Source organism: Balaenoptera acutorostrata, chromosome 9, assembly GCF_949987535.1.
Source record: "Balaenoptera acutorostrata chromosome 9, mBalAcu1.1, whole genome shotgun sequence".
Lineage (NCBI taxonomy): Eukaryota > Metazoa > Chordata > Mammalia > Artiodactyla > Balaenopteridae > Balaenoptera > Balaenoptera acutorostrata.
Window position 1 is genome coordinate 24,284,649 of NC_080072.1, and position 14,049 is coordinate 24,298,697.

The 14,049-nt window shown below is 42.2% G+C and overlaps 1 protein-coding gene across 2 annotated transcripts in view; it reads right to left on the bottom strand.

Annotated features, from left to right (window-relative positions):
- Positions 1-1,933: 1,933 nt before the first annotated feature.
- TRIM44 (tripartite motif containing 44) overlaps positions 1,934-14,049 on the bottom strand; it is a 109,729-nt gene continuing 97,613 nt past the window's right edge. For both annotated transcript variants that reach the window (XM_057552502.1, XM_057552501.1), the window contains one exon: positions 1,934-3,333. In XM_057552502.1, the coding sequence (XP_057408485.1) occupies positions 3,322-3,333 (12 nt within the window). In that variant the 3' untranslated portion in view covers positions 1,934-3,321. The remainder of the gene's footprint in view (positions 3,334-14,049) is intronic.

Below are 14,049 nucleotides of genomic sequence, written 5' to 3' on the forward strand. Positions count from 1 at the left end.
GATTTCCTTTTCTGCAGCAGTGCAGCAGCTGACATTTTCAAATAAAGTTAGAGAGCAGAACACTCCTCACTTTTACTATTTCTGAGAAGTTCCATACTCCTGAAGGCCTAAAAACACTCTATTTATGGGGGATGGCACCAAAAAGGAAAGGTGTCCGCCAACTCCTGGGGGCAGGCTCAAGTTAGCAATGTGTACTTAATGTACCTGCTAAAGTAGAAGAATAAGGCTACCTTGCTGCCATTTCTGAGCCTAAACTATAGCCATAAGATGTAATTTTGAAAAAGAATCCATAGAGTGGAATGGTCAGACTGCAGCGGGGGAACCTGCAGCCTTTTTCTCTCTCTCTGTTTTAGGCATACGCAGAGTTAGGAAGAGCCGGGTACAAAACCTGGCTCCAATACTTCCTAGCTGTGTAACTCAAGGCAAGTGACTCTTGCCCTCCAAATCTGTGTTATCATCTGAGAAATGGGTCCTCATAGTTGGTCCTCAATATTTTAAGTCATTTCCCTTTCTAGGCTGTCAGAGCAGAGACTCCAAGCAATTCTTGGAATTGCCCTGGATTTAATGACAATCAAATCAAAGGACAAACCCCCTCTTAGCCTCCAGATACCCAACCTTTGGAAGGGAGCCAGGGATTGCTGTGAGGACCCAATTCATTCTGAAGACATTCATTACCTGCCTCCTTTGATGACTTCTCCCTAGGGATTTCTGCAAACCCTGCAGCCAGTTAGGACACAGTTGTGAGCAACTCTTACTGACCTGGTAGGAGGGAAGTCTCATCAGGCTGGGGCTTAAGGCCGAGAAGCACGCTCCAGCTCTGGGGAAGCTGGTACCACTGCAGGAAGCATCTTAGTTCTTACACTGATAAACGCTGCCGGCAGGGACTCAGGAGCCTGGGCAGAAGCTGCTGAGCTGCGTTTAATGCTTCCCTGGTTAAAGTTTTATCAGGTGCTGAAAAGAGCAGGAGCCCATAAAGCAAATCTGAAATCCTTTCTAAGTAAAAGCAAAAGTGCTTTCCTTGAGGATTACAGAGTATGATAATTTATTGAGACAGGCTGGCATGTATGTTTGTATTTCCATTCATATCCATTGCATAAATGCCTGGGTTTCCCAAATACTGATTTAAAGTAATAACATATGATCAGGTATGGAGGAGCCAATGATCTGTCCATTGCTACAATAAGGCTACTACTTGAGATTAAACAATAATTATTGGGGAAAGACAACACAAGCTTCCAAATCCTAAAATCTTCTTAATATTCTGATTTTTAAACTCTTTTAAGAATGGCCACTGGTCTTCCTTTAGGAGTAGTTTCTTTGGATGTGGTTGGGGGTTGTAATTAGTGGTATGCCAAAATCTCCAGTCTTTGTGGGCAGAAAGGTAAAGCACCGAAAATGTCTTAGTCATTTGTTGGCCACCAGTTTGAGAGAAAAATACTTTTTTTTTTTTTTTTTTCTTTTTAAACAGCCCAAACTACTCTCAGCCCCAATGTCCCAACAACATATTTAGTGAGCAAGGGTAATCCTAACCCAGAAGCATATACACCTGGTAGCTTCCTGGCCTCAAAGAAACAATCATTTCATAGCATGCACAGGACTGAACAGTGATATAGACAGGATTCCTATAGTAAGTAAGCATTGTTCCTCCCTCAAAACCATCCTGCACACACATATCAGTTGGCCCTAAAGCTTTGTGATAGGTACACAGGCAGGCAGGCAGGCAGGCAGGAAAAGAGGAATTTCCCTCAGTGCAGGCTCCTTTGGTTCTGCCTCAGAGCCACTAGAAGTCTAGGTCCTGAGTCAACAGAAACCCTAAGGCTGCTTGGATGTAGTTCCAATTGTACTTCTCAGAAGCAAACACCAAAATACCACTAAAGGCAGAGGAGAGGTAACACACCCCCCACTCGCAAATAAAAATTCTCTGTGAAGTCTCCTATTTTATCTTTACTGTTTATATATACAAACATTCTATTTCATAATATAACTGTGTTTGTTTTATCTAAAAATAATGTCATTCCCTGACTCCAAACCATTTGTTAAGTAAAACTGCTGTTTCAGAAGACGCATGTTTTTTAGTTTGCAGTTTTGTATTCCCTAGTACATCATTGCTTATTTAGGAGTAAAAAACTTGGTTGTAAGGAAATGTGCTTTGGGAGTGGGGAAAGACCAGAGTCCAACCACGGTGAGTCTGCTCACGCTACTTAAGAGGAGAGAGCCAGCGCGTGGGAGATGACCTGGAGGTGGGGAGAGCCAGGGGAAGAGGGGTCCCCGCTGGAGTAAAAGGAAGGTATATCTGCCAGGAGATGGAGCTCGATTCAACACACCACAGAGGGCCAAGAATTCTCCCCACACTGCATTGAAGCCAAATTAGGCTAAGCTGGGGGAGGGGGAGCAAAACCTACACTGAAAATTCCCATTTGTAATACACATTCCAGACTTTCATGCTGTGACAAGACCCATAAAACCTCAGAATCCACTCAAATAATTCAGGTTCCATCAGATCCTTTAGTGACTATTTTGGAAACTTAGGCAATTTGAGTTCAGAAATACTGATTTCGATTTCAACTTTTAATCAGATCTCTTTGGCCCCTTTTTTTTGAAAAAAAAAAAAAAAAGTCATTTCCTTTCTATCTCTTCAATCTTTTCTTTCTTTTTTTTTTTTTTTCATTTCCACAGCACTGAATTATGAATCTGAAATCCTGGGTAACCGCATGTACTAAAAACCTCTCTATGTATTTCTAACTTTTAACTCTTTATCTGTTTTCAAGCCATCTATCTTATTTCATGAAACCACATTTTCACAGACGTATTAAATGGACTTTTAGAGACTAACTATGTGGGTTGATTCGGCCCTACTTTTCCCTCATTTATTCCATGCTTCAATATGAATAAAGTGTGGTTTTATTAGCAGGTAGGGAAACAAATTCTGACTGCCCTTCAAGATTATTCCAGATCCTTCTTAATGAAGTGATACTGTTTGGGTATACAATATGACAGGGGCCGGCTTTCCTGAGTAAGTTCAAAGCAGCCATTGAGGCATTACCTGAAGGACCCTTTAATTGCTCCTGGTTGATCAAAGGGGCATTTTCCTTGACCTATCACGACAAGAGAATGAGAAGCACAGTCAGTAAGAGTAAAACTGGTCATTCCTTGGAGAGCTATGTGCCTGCTGTGGATCTGGGGAGGCATCTGGTGGAAGCACGTTTGTCGCTGGGCAGCTTTCACAGGAATCAGAAGCCGTTACATACACGCCGTCGCATACACACAAGGGGAAGGGCTGATTTTCCGCTGGGGATGGCAGGTCTTCATGTGTCTTCTTCTTCACTGGCACCACTACAAAGGAAAGGAGAACCAAGTGAGTTAAGACTTCACAAGAAGGGGGGCAGCCTAGTCTACTGACAGAAGGCACAGGCTCTGCTGTCAGACTCCCCTGGATTCCAGCCCTAACCCTATCGCTGCTGGGCACTGTGGCCAGGGGCAAGTTACTTAGCCTCTCTACGTTCTGATTTCTTTATTTGACTGCAGAGATAATGATGATAATAAAACCTACTTTCTTAGGTTACTGGAGGAACAAATAATACATATAAAATGCCTGTGCCTGGTACATAGTAAGTAAATAGCTATTTAAAGGAGCAGGTGAGGGTCCTAATATTTTTTTAACTTGACAAAATACATTGCTGGTAAAAATCAGGCGTTTGACGTCCCCTAAGCCTTAAAGCCACCTATTGTTAGAGAAGAAAGGCAAAGAGAAGCTATCATTCTGCACACCAAATGGCCTTCTCGCTTGGAATAAAGCCAAGGTTTTAATTCATGCCACAGGGACAGTCACTGGGTTCAGATGTCACCTCCTCAGAGAAGGTATTCTATCTAAGTCGGGCTCCCCGGTTACTCTCCATCTCCATCTTATTTCTTTCATAAGCCCTTATCATGTCCTATAAATCATTTGCTTGCTACTTACTCTCCCCTCTACCCCCACCAGAGCATAAAAGAATAGCAATATTGTCTATTTTATCGACTACTGTTTATCTAGCACTAGGACTGTGCTAGGCATATCGAAGTGTTCAATAAATAGTTGTTTTAAAAAGAGAGTGAGAAATAAAAACAGGAAGCGAGGGAAGGAAGCGGCTGAAAGAATGGTCAGTCATGACTGCCTTGACCAGGGCATCCTAGATGTCAGGAGTATTTCAGTGGCCAAAAAATGAGTTGTGAGTCTCAGAAGCATGGCTAGAGCCTCAGCTGCTCAGGGTTACAGCCTCCCTGGCTTGGTCCTGGGAGAGAACATTGTTGATACAAGTACCAGGGCAAGAAAAAGTCAGGGCCAGAAAAAGACTTACACTTCTAGGACACTTAGAAGGACAAGAGCAGCAAATGTGCCTAGTTTCTCCTCCTCCACCACTTCTAGAGGCCACTGTCCTTAAAATAATAACAAGAGCCAGCTTGATCAAGTGTGCCAGGGGCACTGAGCTAAGCGCTCCTCACCCATTCTTTCTATTACTCCTCACAATAATCCTAGGATGTAGGGACTATTATTATTATTATTATTACTATCCCCATTTGGCAAATGAAGAAAGTGGAGCTCTGAGAGATGTAAAATCCTCGGTCACATAGTAAGGCCTGCATCCTTAAAACTTAAGGATTAGTTTTGGCTGGATAAAGTCTGAAGCAGGCAAGCTAGGGAGCTTGTAAGGGAGGTAAATCCCCCTTCCTCTGGTAGAGGCAGGAGTTAGGGAAGAGGACAGGCCTGGGGTGCATCAGCGCCCTGCTATGACCTAGAAATTTTTTTTATATCACAAGGGATTATCTACGTCTATATAAAAATCTGTGCTTTTTTGCATCCATCTGGGAAAGCCTTTAAGGGAGAATATTCTAGACAACAGACCTGTAGTACTTCTGCTAAGGGCAAAAACATTTCGAGACATGGAACGTGAAATTAAGGTACGCGTACTCTAAGGAGCCAAAAGAACCAACTCAGCAACCTTCACTATCCAAACTCTGCCCTATTTCCATTCCCTTTTTCTGCCTGTTGTCCAATCATGGGATGAAGGGTGCATGCTAGGAAGGGCTGGACAGTGGGCCGTCATTAAGGAGCAGTGTTTGGTGGCATCTGTCCCAAAGGGAACAAAAAGGGTCTTTCATGAAAGAGTCTCACCAGAATCAAGACCCAGCTGGAACCAGTGCCATAGTCTCCCCTTTGGTATTATATCCAAAGCAAGCTCAATGTTCGTTTGTCAATTTTCCTTCAAATATGAGAGGTCTAGCACAAGCATGTGCCCCTTCCTTAAACTGCGGTTCATTATTTAGCATTCTTAACTTGAGATGCATAGTTTAAAGGGTTCATGAACCTACTGAAGTTGTATACAAAATTTTGTCTGTGAGAGAGGCCATAATTTTCATCATATTCACAAAGAGGTCAACAACCCCCCAAAATTGAGTATAATGAAATTATAAATAAACTAAGTTCTTTTCGAGTTGCCAGGTCCCTTGTTATAAGATGTGCAGAGTTGACTTGGGGAAAAGATCAGCCCTGACTGATAAAATCTTTTCTCATTATCCTAAAAGAGATCTGTTCTTGGGCCTGAATGACATAGCTCATCTCACAGTCTAAAAGCCTAAGACCTTGGAATTCTGGCATATCACTGGTTAATCTGACTATCTACTCTGTGATAGGCATAACACTAGGCACAACAATGAACAAGATGAAATCACAGTAGCTGCCCTCATGGACTTCAGAGCCTAGTAGCTGACAGAGGGAGGGGGGAGGGGGAGAGGGAAAGAGAGATAGAAAGGGGAGGGAGAGAGACATATTTTTGTCCAGAATAGCATCTTCAAATAAATCATACTCATTTTCATAATTAATGAAATTAATTTTTTCCAACAATAAAGAGGAAAAAATCATAACTGAATCTATAGCATACAGCTTTGTTCACCCTGTGTGTGGTCTCTCCTGGAGGGTCACACGGTATCATTAGTGTGAGATATCATCTGAATGTCCCTTCTTCACTCTGTATATAAGCTGATCTGTGTTCACAGGATTTTATCTTAAATAGTCCATAGGAGTCTACTTTCTCCAAGGGAAGTAACACAGCCTTCCACCTCAGCCACTTATCCTCCTCCTCTGAAACATCTGCCACTCACACTTAGATTTATAATGGGAGTGATACTCAGAGGATATTGAAATTTTGAGTGTCTGTTCTGTTATTGTTGTTTTGAGAATAAACTAACTAAGGGTGTTAGATAGGTAGCTCATTCTGTAGTAGGTATTTACCATGAGAGAAGCAGCATTATATAATGGCTTTGAAGTCACCAAACTAAACTAGGTTCAAATCCCCACTCGGGCACTAATGAGCTGTGGGACTTCGGATGTGCTGCTCAACCTCTCTGAGTCTCAGTTTCCTTGTGGTAATACTTACTGTATATCTTACAGGGTTATTATGAGAGTTTTATGTATTTTATGCAATAGAAATACTTTAAAATGTTGGCTCCCTTCTTCAACCTGCTTTTCTTCTTATCCAGAATCAATACCTGCCTAACTTCCCTTCAATGTTGTTCTTCTGGCATCTGCAATGTTACATTCCAGAGCAAGTGCGCTCCTATCCCCAAATGTCCTTAAATTTCTGGAATGCCCTTCTTTGCTTGCTTGGAGAGTTTTTTAAATGACAACTCCAGACCTACAGATACTGAATAGAAAGAAAGGCTGAGTTCCAAGGTTCTGACCCTTCTACTTGACAGGTGTCTAGAAAAGTCAGTCCCTGCCAAACACCGCTGAGGACAGATACTGAGCGAAGCCCAGTTAACTGGCCTCAGTCACAGACTGACCCAGTTTGAGAGTGCTGCTGTGTCTAAAAGCAGCGGTTTTAAAACTAGGGTACACATACCTTTGTGGTACCTAATGATTTTCCAGGAGGTATTTGGTCATTGGTAATTCAAAGGAAATTAATGTCCAGATCCTTACCTTCCATACATACTCTTTGTTAAAAATGACCTCTCCCAGAACGTGCTTGTGATCTACAGGTTCTCTCTTCAGCCACTCTCACTTTTTACACTCACCTTACTCCTACTTCAGAAAAGAAATGCATACCCCTCACCCTCCTGAATCTCACCATGGGACAATTTTAGAATGCCTTGCTTCTAAGAGGAGTCCTATGAGAACAGGGTAAGAAACAGTGAAGGATATAATCCCTTACTTCATCCAGGTAATAAACTCTTGGCAAAGAGTCTATCCACAGATCTAAGAATTCATATTCAGAAATGAGATGGTTGTCATGAAATGGGTACTAATATGTTTATTTTAATTGACAAAATGAAATCAGACTTGGATCTGACAGAAAGCAAGACTGATTTGGCTGGATGGTTTGACCATGAAAACCATCTTTGCCAATGAGATTACACAGTGAATCTCGCCTGTAAATTTAATATGCTAAATCTGTAGTGCCAAAGTTTTGACGAAAATGTATATAAAGCTCATACTACGCAGTATGTCAGAATTAACATCCTTCTCAACTATCTAAACTTGACTTATAATTTCAGGAGTTAAAATGGGCAAGGAGGCGCATAATGTTTTCTAAATTATTTTTGGGGGTATAAGAACAAAAAATGTAGCTAAAGGAACTGAGAGTTCCTAAATCATGACCGGGAGAGTGACGTGACATTTAACACCCCCTAGGGGTAGGGGTCCAGGTGACAGAATGGGACGAAGGAGCCCAGCCAGCAGAATGCTCTGTCCCCTCTGCCAGTTGGGCGCGCTGCCTCATGAGCAATCCTTTCTGTCTTGTTGTGCCTGTGAAATTGAAGGCACTGTTAGAGGCACGCCCCAAGCCCCAGTCCTATTCAGCCCCTAAGCACCTGCTCATAAAGTGATTAAGATCAAGGAGTGTTTCACTGCCTGACAAGCTTTAAGACAGTCCATATAGGTAGGCAGCTCAGTTTTTCAGCTTCCGTCCCCAGAGATGGACGCTTATAAGAGGAAGTTAATAAATGAGGTGGGTAGGCATTCTGATCTCGCAAGTTAGTTTCTTTTCCTGAGAATACAATACAACTTAATTTGATTTGGCATCACTTATATCGCTGAGTCCTTGGCTATTTATTCATTATTGATGTAAAAGGATTATTCACTTAAGAGGATGGAGAAATTAAGAGGTATCAACAAGGCAGGAAGGCTGGATTCAGTTGAGATGCACAAAGATAGATGTAGTATTCTCCAGAAAGGAAGCCACATAGGCGCTGTATGAGGAATTAATGGGAATCTGAGGCTGTAGCTGCTCACTTCCGGTGAGAGTGATCCGCCTAGCTGGGGGACGGGCCCGACACCCAGACCCGCAAATACTCCTCCACCAGACAGAGCAGAGCTGCTACTTTTGTCTCCCACTTCACCTGTCCCAGTAGCCTGGGCTGAAAGTGAGGGGTTACTGAGCTATAAGGAATCAGCACTTACATATTTAGCTGTTGCCTGTGGAACTAATATAAATTAGTTTTAAGAGATGTAAGTATACATTTAAAAGAGATACAAATACAAAATAAAGTAAATGTCCTCCCCCGCTTATCCTGGGTTAACTGAGAAAAACATCAGAGGACTTCACAGTTCTAGTCCTGGCTTTGCTGTGTGACTCTGGGACCCAGTTTCCCCAGCTGGGAAATTAGGACACCTCGCGTTATAAGTGAAATTTACAAAAATTCAAACCAGACAAAAGCGAAGCTCCTTTCTTACACATTTGCTGAACTAATTAATTAGAGCTCATTTACACTGTTTTTTTCTCTTGCTTCCTATGCACTGCCCTCTTTCCCCATTCCTCTCCAACTCAATCTGAAGGCTGACCTCAACATTCCAAGTTCTTTCACCTCTTTTTCTGGCTGGGCCTAAATGCCAGGTTGAGGAATTGTACTGTTTGATCAATACCTAGTACACACCCTAGTACAGTGAGCTCTATGGGCAAATGATTTCCCGTGATTTCCCAATTCATCGTGGTTCTTAAAGTCTAAAGTGGTACCAAGCCTTGTTGTGTCTTCCTTCGCAAATCACAGGAAACAGGGAGAAGGGCTCTTCTCTCTCTAGATCACGTTATACTTGATCTCATGAATCTTCTCTCCTGCAATAATGACCACTGTTCACAGACGGCCGACTTAATGTTCCAGGCACTGTGCTAAGCAATTTATATAAACAATCTCACTAAACCCTAACAGTAGCTTTAGAATAAGTATTATCATCTCCATCCTACAGATGAGAATAGTGAGGCCAAGAGAAGCTGCGTGACTTGTTTGAGGTACACAGCTTGTAAATGGTAGATCCAGCTTATGCAGACTCCAGAACCCTCAGATATGAAAACGCACTCGTGTAAGAAGAGAGACATAAACCTAATCTTCTGACCCCTGGTTACCCAGACAATAAGTGACAGCCACTGAAGATTAAGATCTCTGAGGTTCAATTTTTTACCTGAAAAATGGGATGATAATATCTATTTCCAAGGGTTGCTGTAATGAGTTGGAAAGTACTTGCAAGTTCTTTTTTAAGATGAAAAAATGCCAGAAAAGGGTAGGAGAAGGAAGTAGACACTGGGTTTGTCTCTCAGCCCTCGCAGCTGCCTCTGCCCCTACAGACCGACACAGGCACCTGTGAGAGAGGTCTGGGGCTCCAGGGCGGCCGCAGGTCCACACACTGACCACAGTGCTAAGTTTGATCTCCATGTGCCCTGCAACCTGTTTACCGTTTTTATAGGTGGCTGCCCTTCTTGCACTCCACTTGGGGTGGCGGCCCGTTTCTGTGGAGGATGGAAAGGCACCAGCAGGCCTGTTCAGGCAGGGCCCTGTGACAGGGAGACACTTGAACAGAAGTAACAGGCAGGCTTCTTAGCCTGCCAGTGTCCCATCTGCTCTCAGAACTCCCTTCCTTAGGATTGAGTCTTCTGTTACTGCTGTTGCTGGATTTATAATGGAATCAGTTCCAGCCTTTTTTCTTTTAATTCAAAAAGTAACTTTTTGTTTTTTGCTGATCTGTATTTTCTGTAGCAAACACATATTGCTTCTATAAAAAGAAAAAAAAAAACCCATAGTGTTATCCACTGGTGATAATCAACATTAGCCATTGAAATATATTCATCTATACCCCTCCTATGCATATGTAAAAATATATACTTCACAGGCTCTTTCATAATCTATTTTTTTCATTCAACTATCAATCATGAATACCTTTCCTTATCAAGAAATGTATTTCTGTAAGATTATGGTTCATGATTAAGTTGTATGAATTTATCATACCTAATTATTGGACACAAATTATTTCTACCTTTTCACTATAACCTACACCTCTGTGACACATATTCACGCTGGTGAATCTTTAGGTTCACCCTTAATTATTTCCAAAGAAAAAAATTCCCAGAAGGGAAACTCCTGGGTCAAAGTAAAAATTACAAAGATAGTACAGAGGGTTCCAATATCTAGTTTCCTCTATTATTAACATCTTACATTAGTGCATTTGTTAGAATGAATCAACAAATTTGGTACACTAGTATTAATGCTAGTATTAACTGAAGTCTAGATTTTATTCAGATTCCCTTAGTTTTTCCCTAATGTCCTTTTTCTGTTCCAGATTTTACCTGAGATACCACATTATATTTAGTCATCAGGTCTCCTTAGTCTCCTCTTGGCTTTGACCGTTTCTTAGACTTTCTTGTTTTTGATGACCTTGACAGTTTTGAGGAGTACTGGTCAGGTATTTTGTAGAATGTCCCTCATTTGGGATTTGTCTGATGTTTTTCTCATGATTAGGCCATGGTTACGGGCCTTGAGAAGGAAAAATCAAAGAGGTCAAGCACCATTCTCATCACATCGTACCAAGGGCACATACTATTGATATGACTTAGCGCTGTTGACGTTGACCTCGATCGCCTGGCTGAGGTAGTATTTGCTGAGGTTTCTTCACTGTAACGTTACTTTTTCCCCCTTCACACACTGTACTCTTTGGAAGGAAGTCACGATGAGCAGACACACCTAAGGAGTGAGGAGTTGTGCTCCCCCTGGTTGAAGGTAGAGTATCTACAAAAATTATGTGAAATTCTTCTGAACATGCGATTTGTCTCTTCTTCATTTATTTATTTACTGATCGTTTGTTTATATCAGTATGGACTCATGGATACTTATTTTTACACTCTGGGTTATAATCCAATACTACTTGATTTATTTTGTTGCTCTAACTGTTCAGCTTTGGCCTTTGAGAGCTCTTTTAGTCCACTCCTGTGGCCCCTGACATACCCTCACCAATGTAAGGGTTGTTTTGAGGTTTGGGGGGAGCACTCCTTTACTTTCTGACACTACAAAATGCTCCAGGCTCATCTTGTATATTTTCTGCTGCAGTCGTAGAATCAGATATTTCTCCAAGCAAAGGCTATGTATTGAATATTTTTAAAAGGATTTGATATATTCCTGCTAAATTGCCCTCCAGAAATCAACTTGTACTGATTTACAATCATTACTCATACAGGTATGAGAATGCCCATTTTCCCCACATCCTTGCCAATGTCTGGCAGTTTCAAAGTGTCTGTGAGGATGAGATGTGTGTGTGTGTGTGTGTGTGTGTGTTTCTCCTCTCTGAAATAACTTCTATGTTATTATTTGGTTTCCTGTTGAACTTCAAGAGGAAAATGCCATGGGGGCTGCAAGCTTTCCCTTTTCTCTGCCTTTCTGTTGGCCTTCCCCAACCTCCCTTCCCTTCCCCACCGCTGCTGGATTTCACAGAACTGATGACCTCCTGTTGTGAGGGCTGAAAGGAACCCTTCTCAAAGCCTCTATTAGGGCCCAGGCAATTCCAGGGGGTAGGGGAGTGAGATGCAGAAAACAGCCCAAGGATTTACCTTCCCTGTTTCCTGCACCTTCAGGAAATCCACCCGACCCAGTTTCCTCATCTTTTCTTGGCAAGTGAATAATGGAAACCAAATCTCTCTCAAGCAGTTTCCTTCCACAGAAATCTTAAACATAAGATTTAATAAAATGCTGGACTTCAAATTTCCTGTTGCCTCAGCTGCTGTATCTTAGAAGTTACCAAAGGAAGAGGAGAAAAGATCAATCAATTAATACACTCTTGACATTAATCTCTAATCTCTGAATGAACAGTAGGCTTTTTTTCAAGTGTCCCATATTAGTTCTCAGTAGTTTTGAGTCCCATTCTGACCTTAAATTGAGGTCCAGAAGTTGTAGAAAGTTGGAAATTGGAAGCACACCAACTCTCAAAACCAACTTCTCATGTCACAGAGGGTTATGAATGTGGATTTAAGAGATAGGAACACCTAGGTTTGAGTCACAGCTTTGTCATTTGCTAGCTGTGGGATTTTGAGTTCAGTGCTCTTTCCTGGAAATGGAGGACAACTTAGTACCTACCTGAAAGAGTTACTGGAGGATTAGATGAGGACTGATATATTGAGAGAGTGCTGGACATATATAGAGAGAGCTTGGCATGGTACCGGGCACCTAGAAAGTGCTCAATACATTTTATGGTTAGATGAAGAAATCAAGGCTAAGAGAGGCTAAAAGTTATACAGTGAGTTGATGGCGGTGAGATTAACTGAAAATCAGAGTTTCTGGTTCCTGAATACACCATCATACCTGCAACCCTCGTTTATTAACAAAAGAGAAGAGCTGACACCGCTGTCACACATGCACTATAGGCACCATTCTGTCACTTGAATGGGTTCAAGATTGCTTCTCAAGCCTGTTCTCTTGGTGTTTGATAATAGGCCGTTCGCTCATAACAATGGTCAAAAGCTATAATTAATTTATTGAGTGCTTTATATGTGCCAACCACTGTGCTCAAAACCTCAGAAGCACCATCTCCCTCTCCCACTGAGTCCACCAGCAAGTTCAGTCCACTCCCACCACACTTCTATCCTGTGTCTGTCCATTCCTCTTCTCCACTGCCACCACCATCTCTTGCTTGAACTGCTGCAGTTGACTTCCGACTGGTTTTCCTACTTCTATTCTTACTTCACTACTGTTTAGCTTTCAAACTGCATTCAGAGTAATATTTTTAAAATGTGCAACAGATTATGTCACTGCTCCACTTAAAAATCCTTCGATGGCTTCCTATAGCCTTAGAATAAAGCCCGTGGCCCACAAATCCCTACATGATTTGGCCCCTGCCTATCTCTTTAACCTATTTCATGCCACTTGCCAGACACAGTGGCTCTCTCTGCCCCTCAAATAAGCAGAGTTTGTTCCTGTCTTAAGGCTTTTGCATTTGCTGTTAAGTTTCAAAAGCTCTCCCCTCACAGTTTGGAATGCTGGCTCCTTAACACTTAGGTCTCAGCCCCAATGTCACCTTCTCTGAGGCTTTCCCTGACCAAGCAATCTAGAGTAGCCACCCGTCCTACCCCTGTGCTATTACATTAGACTATTGTATTGTCTTCACAGCACTGATCACTATCTAAATTGTTTTGAGATGTAAGGGTCCTTAACTATTTTGTTCCCTGCTATATCACTAGTACCTGATAATGTGCCTGCCACCAGTGAAACCTCAACACAGTTTTTTTGAGTGAATGATCAAAACAGCCCCCAAAAGAATTATTGTTCCAGAAACATTCCAAGTCTTCCCAGGCAAACTGTGGGCAACTTGTTGGTCTCAGAGATACTGCCCAGGAATCTCCTGGACAGCTTACTATATAGGTAAGCCCACGCTCCACTGATTTTCTAACTGTCACTGCAACCATCAGGCACATATAACCACTGGGGGTACCAGCTGTGGATTAAATGCTGTATCATAAACGATGATTACTCTTACAAATGACTAAGCCTTACTGGTAAAGGATGTGTGTGTTTGATGGACAAGGAATGCTGTGTCACTGAGGGCAAAGCATAAGTAAGTTCATGTCCAGCCCTTCCCAAGCAAGGAAACTTGAAGAACCAATTCACCTCCATGAGGAAATGTTCTCACCTTCCTTATAAAACAGCTGCACGGTTGGCAACTTCCAGCCCTCTACAATCCAGCTGACTCAAGGCAGTCTGGGATTCCAAGACTTCAACCATCCGCCCCCTCACCCTAGTGGTCTATGGAGGGAGAGAGTCACCCAG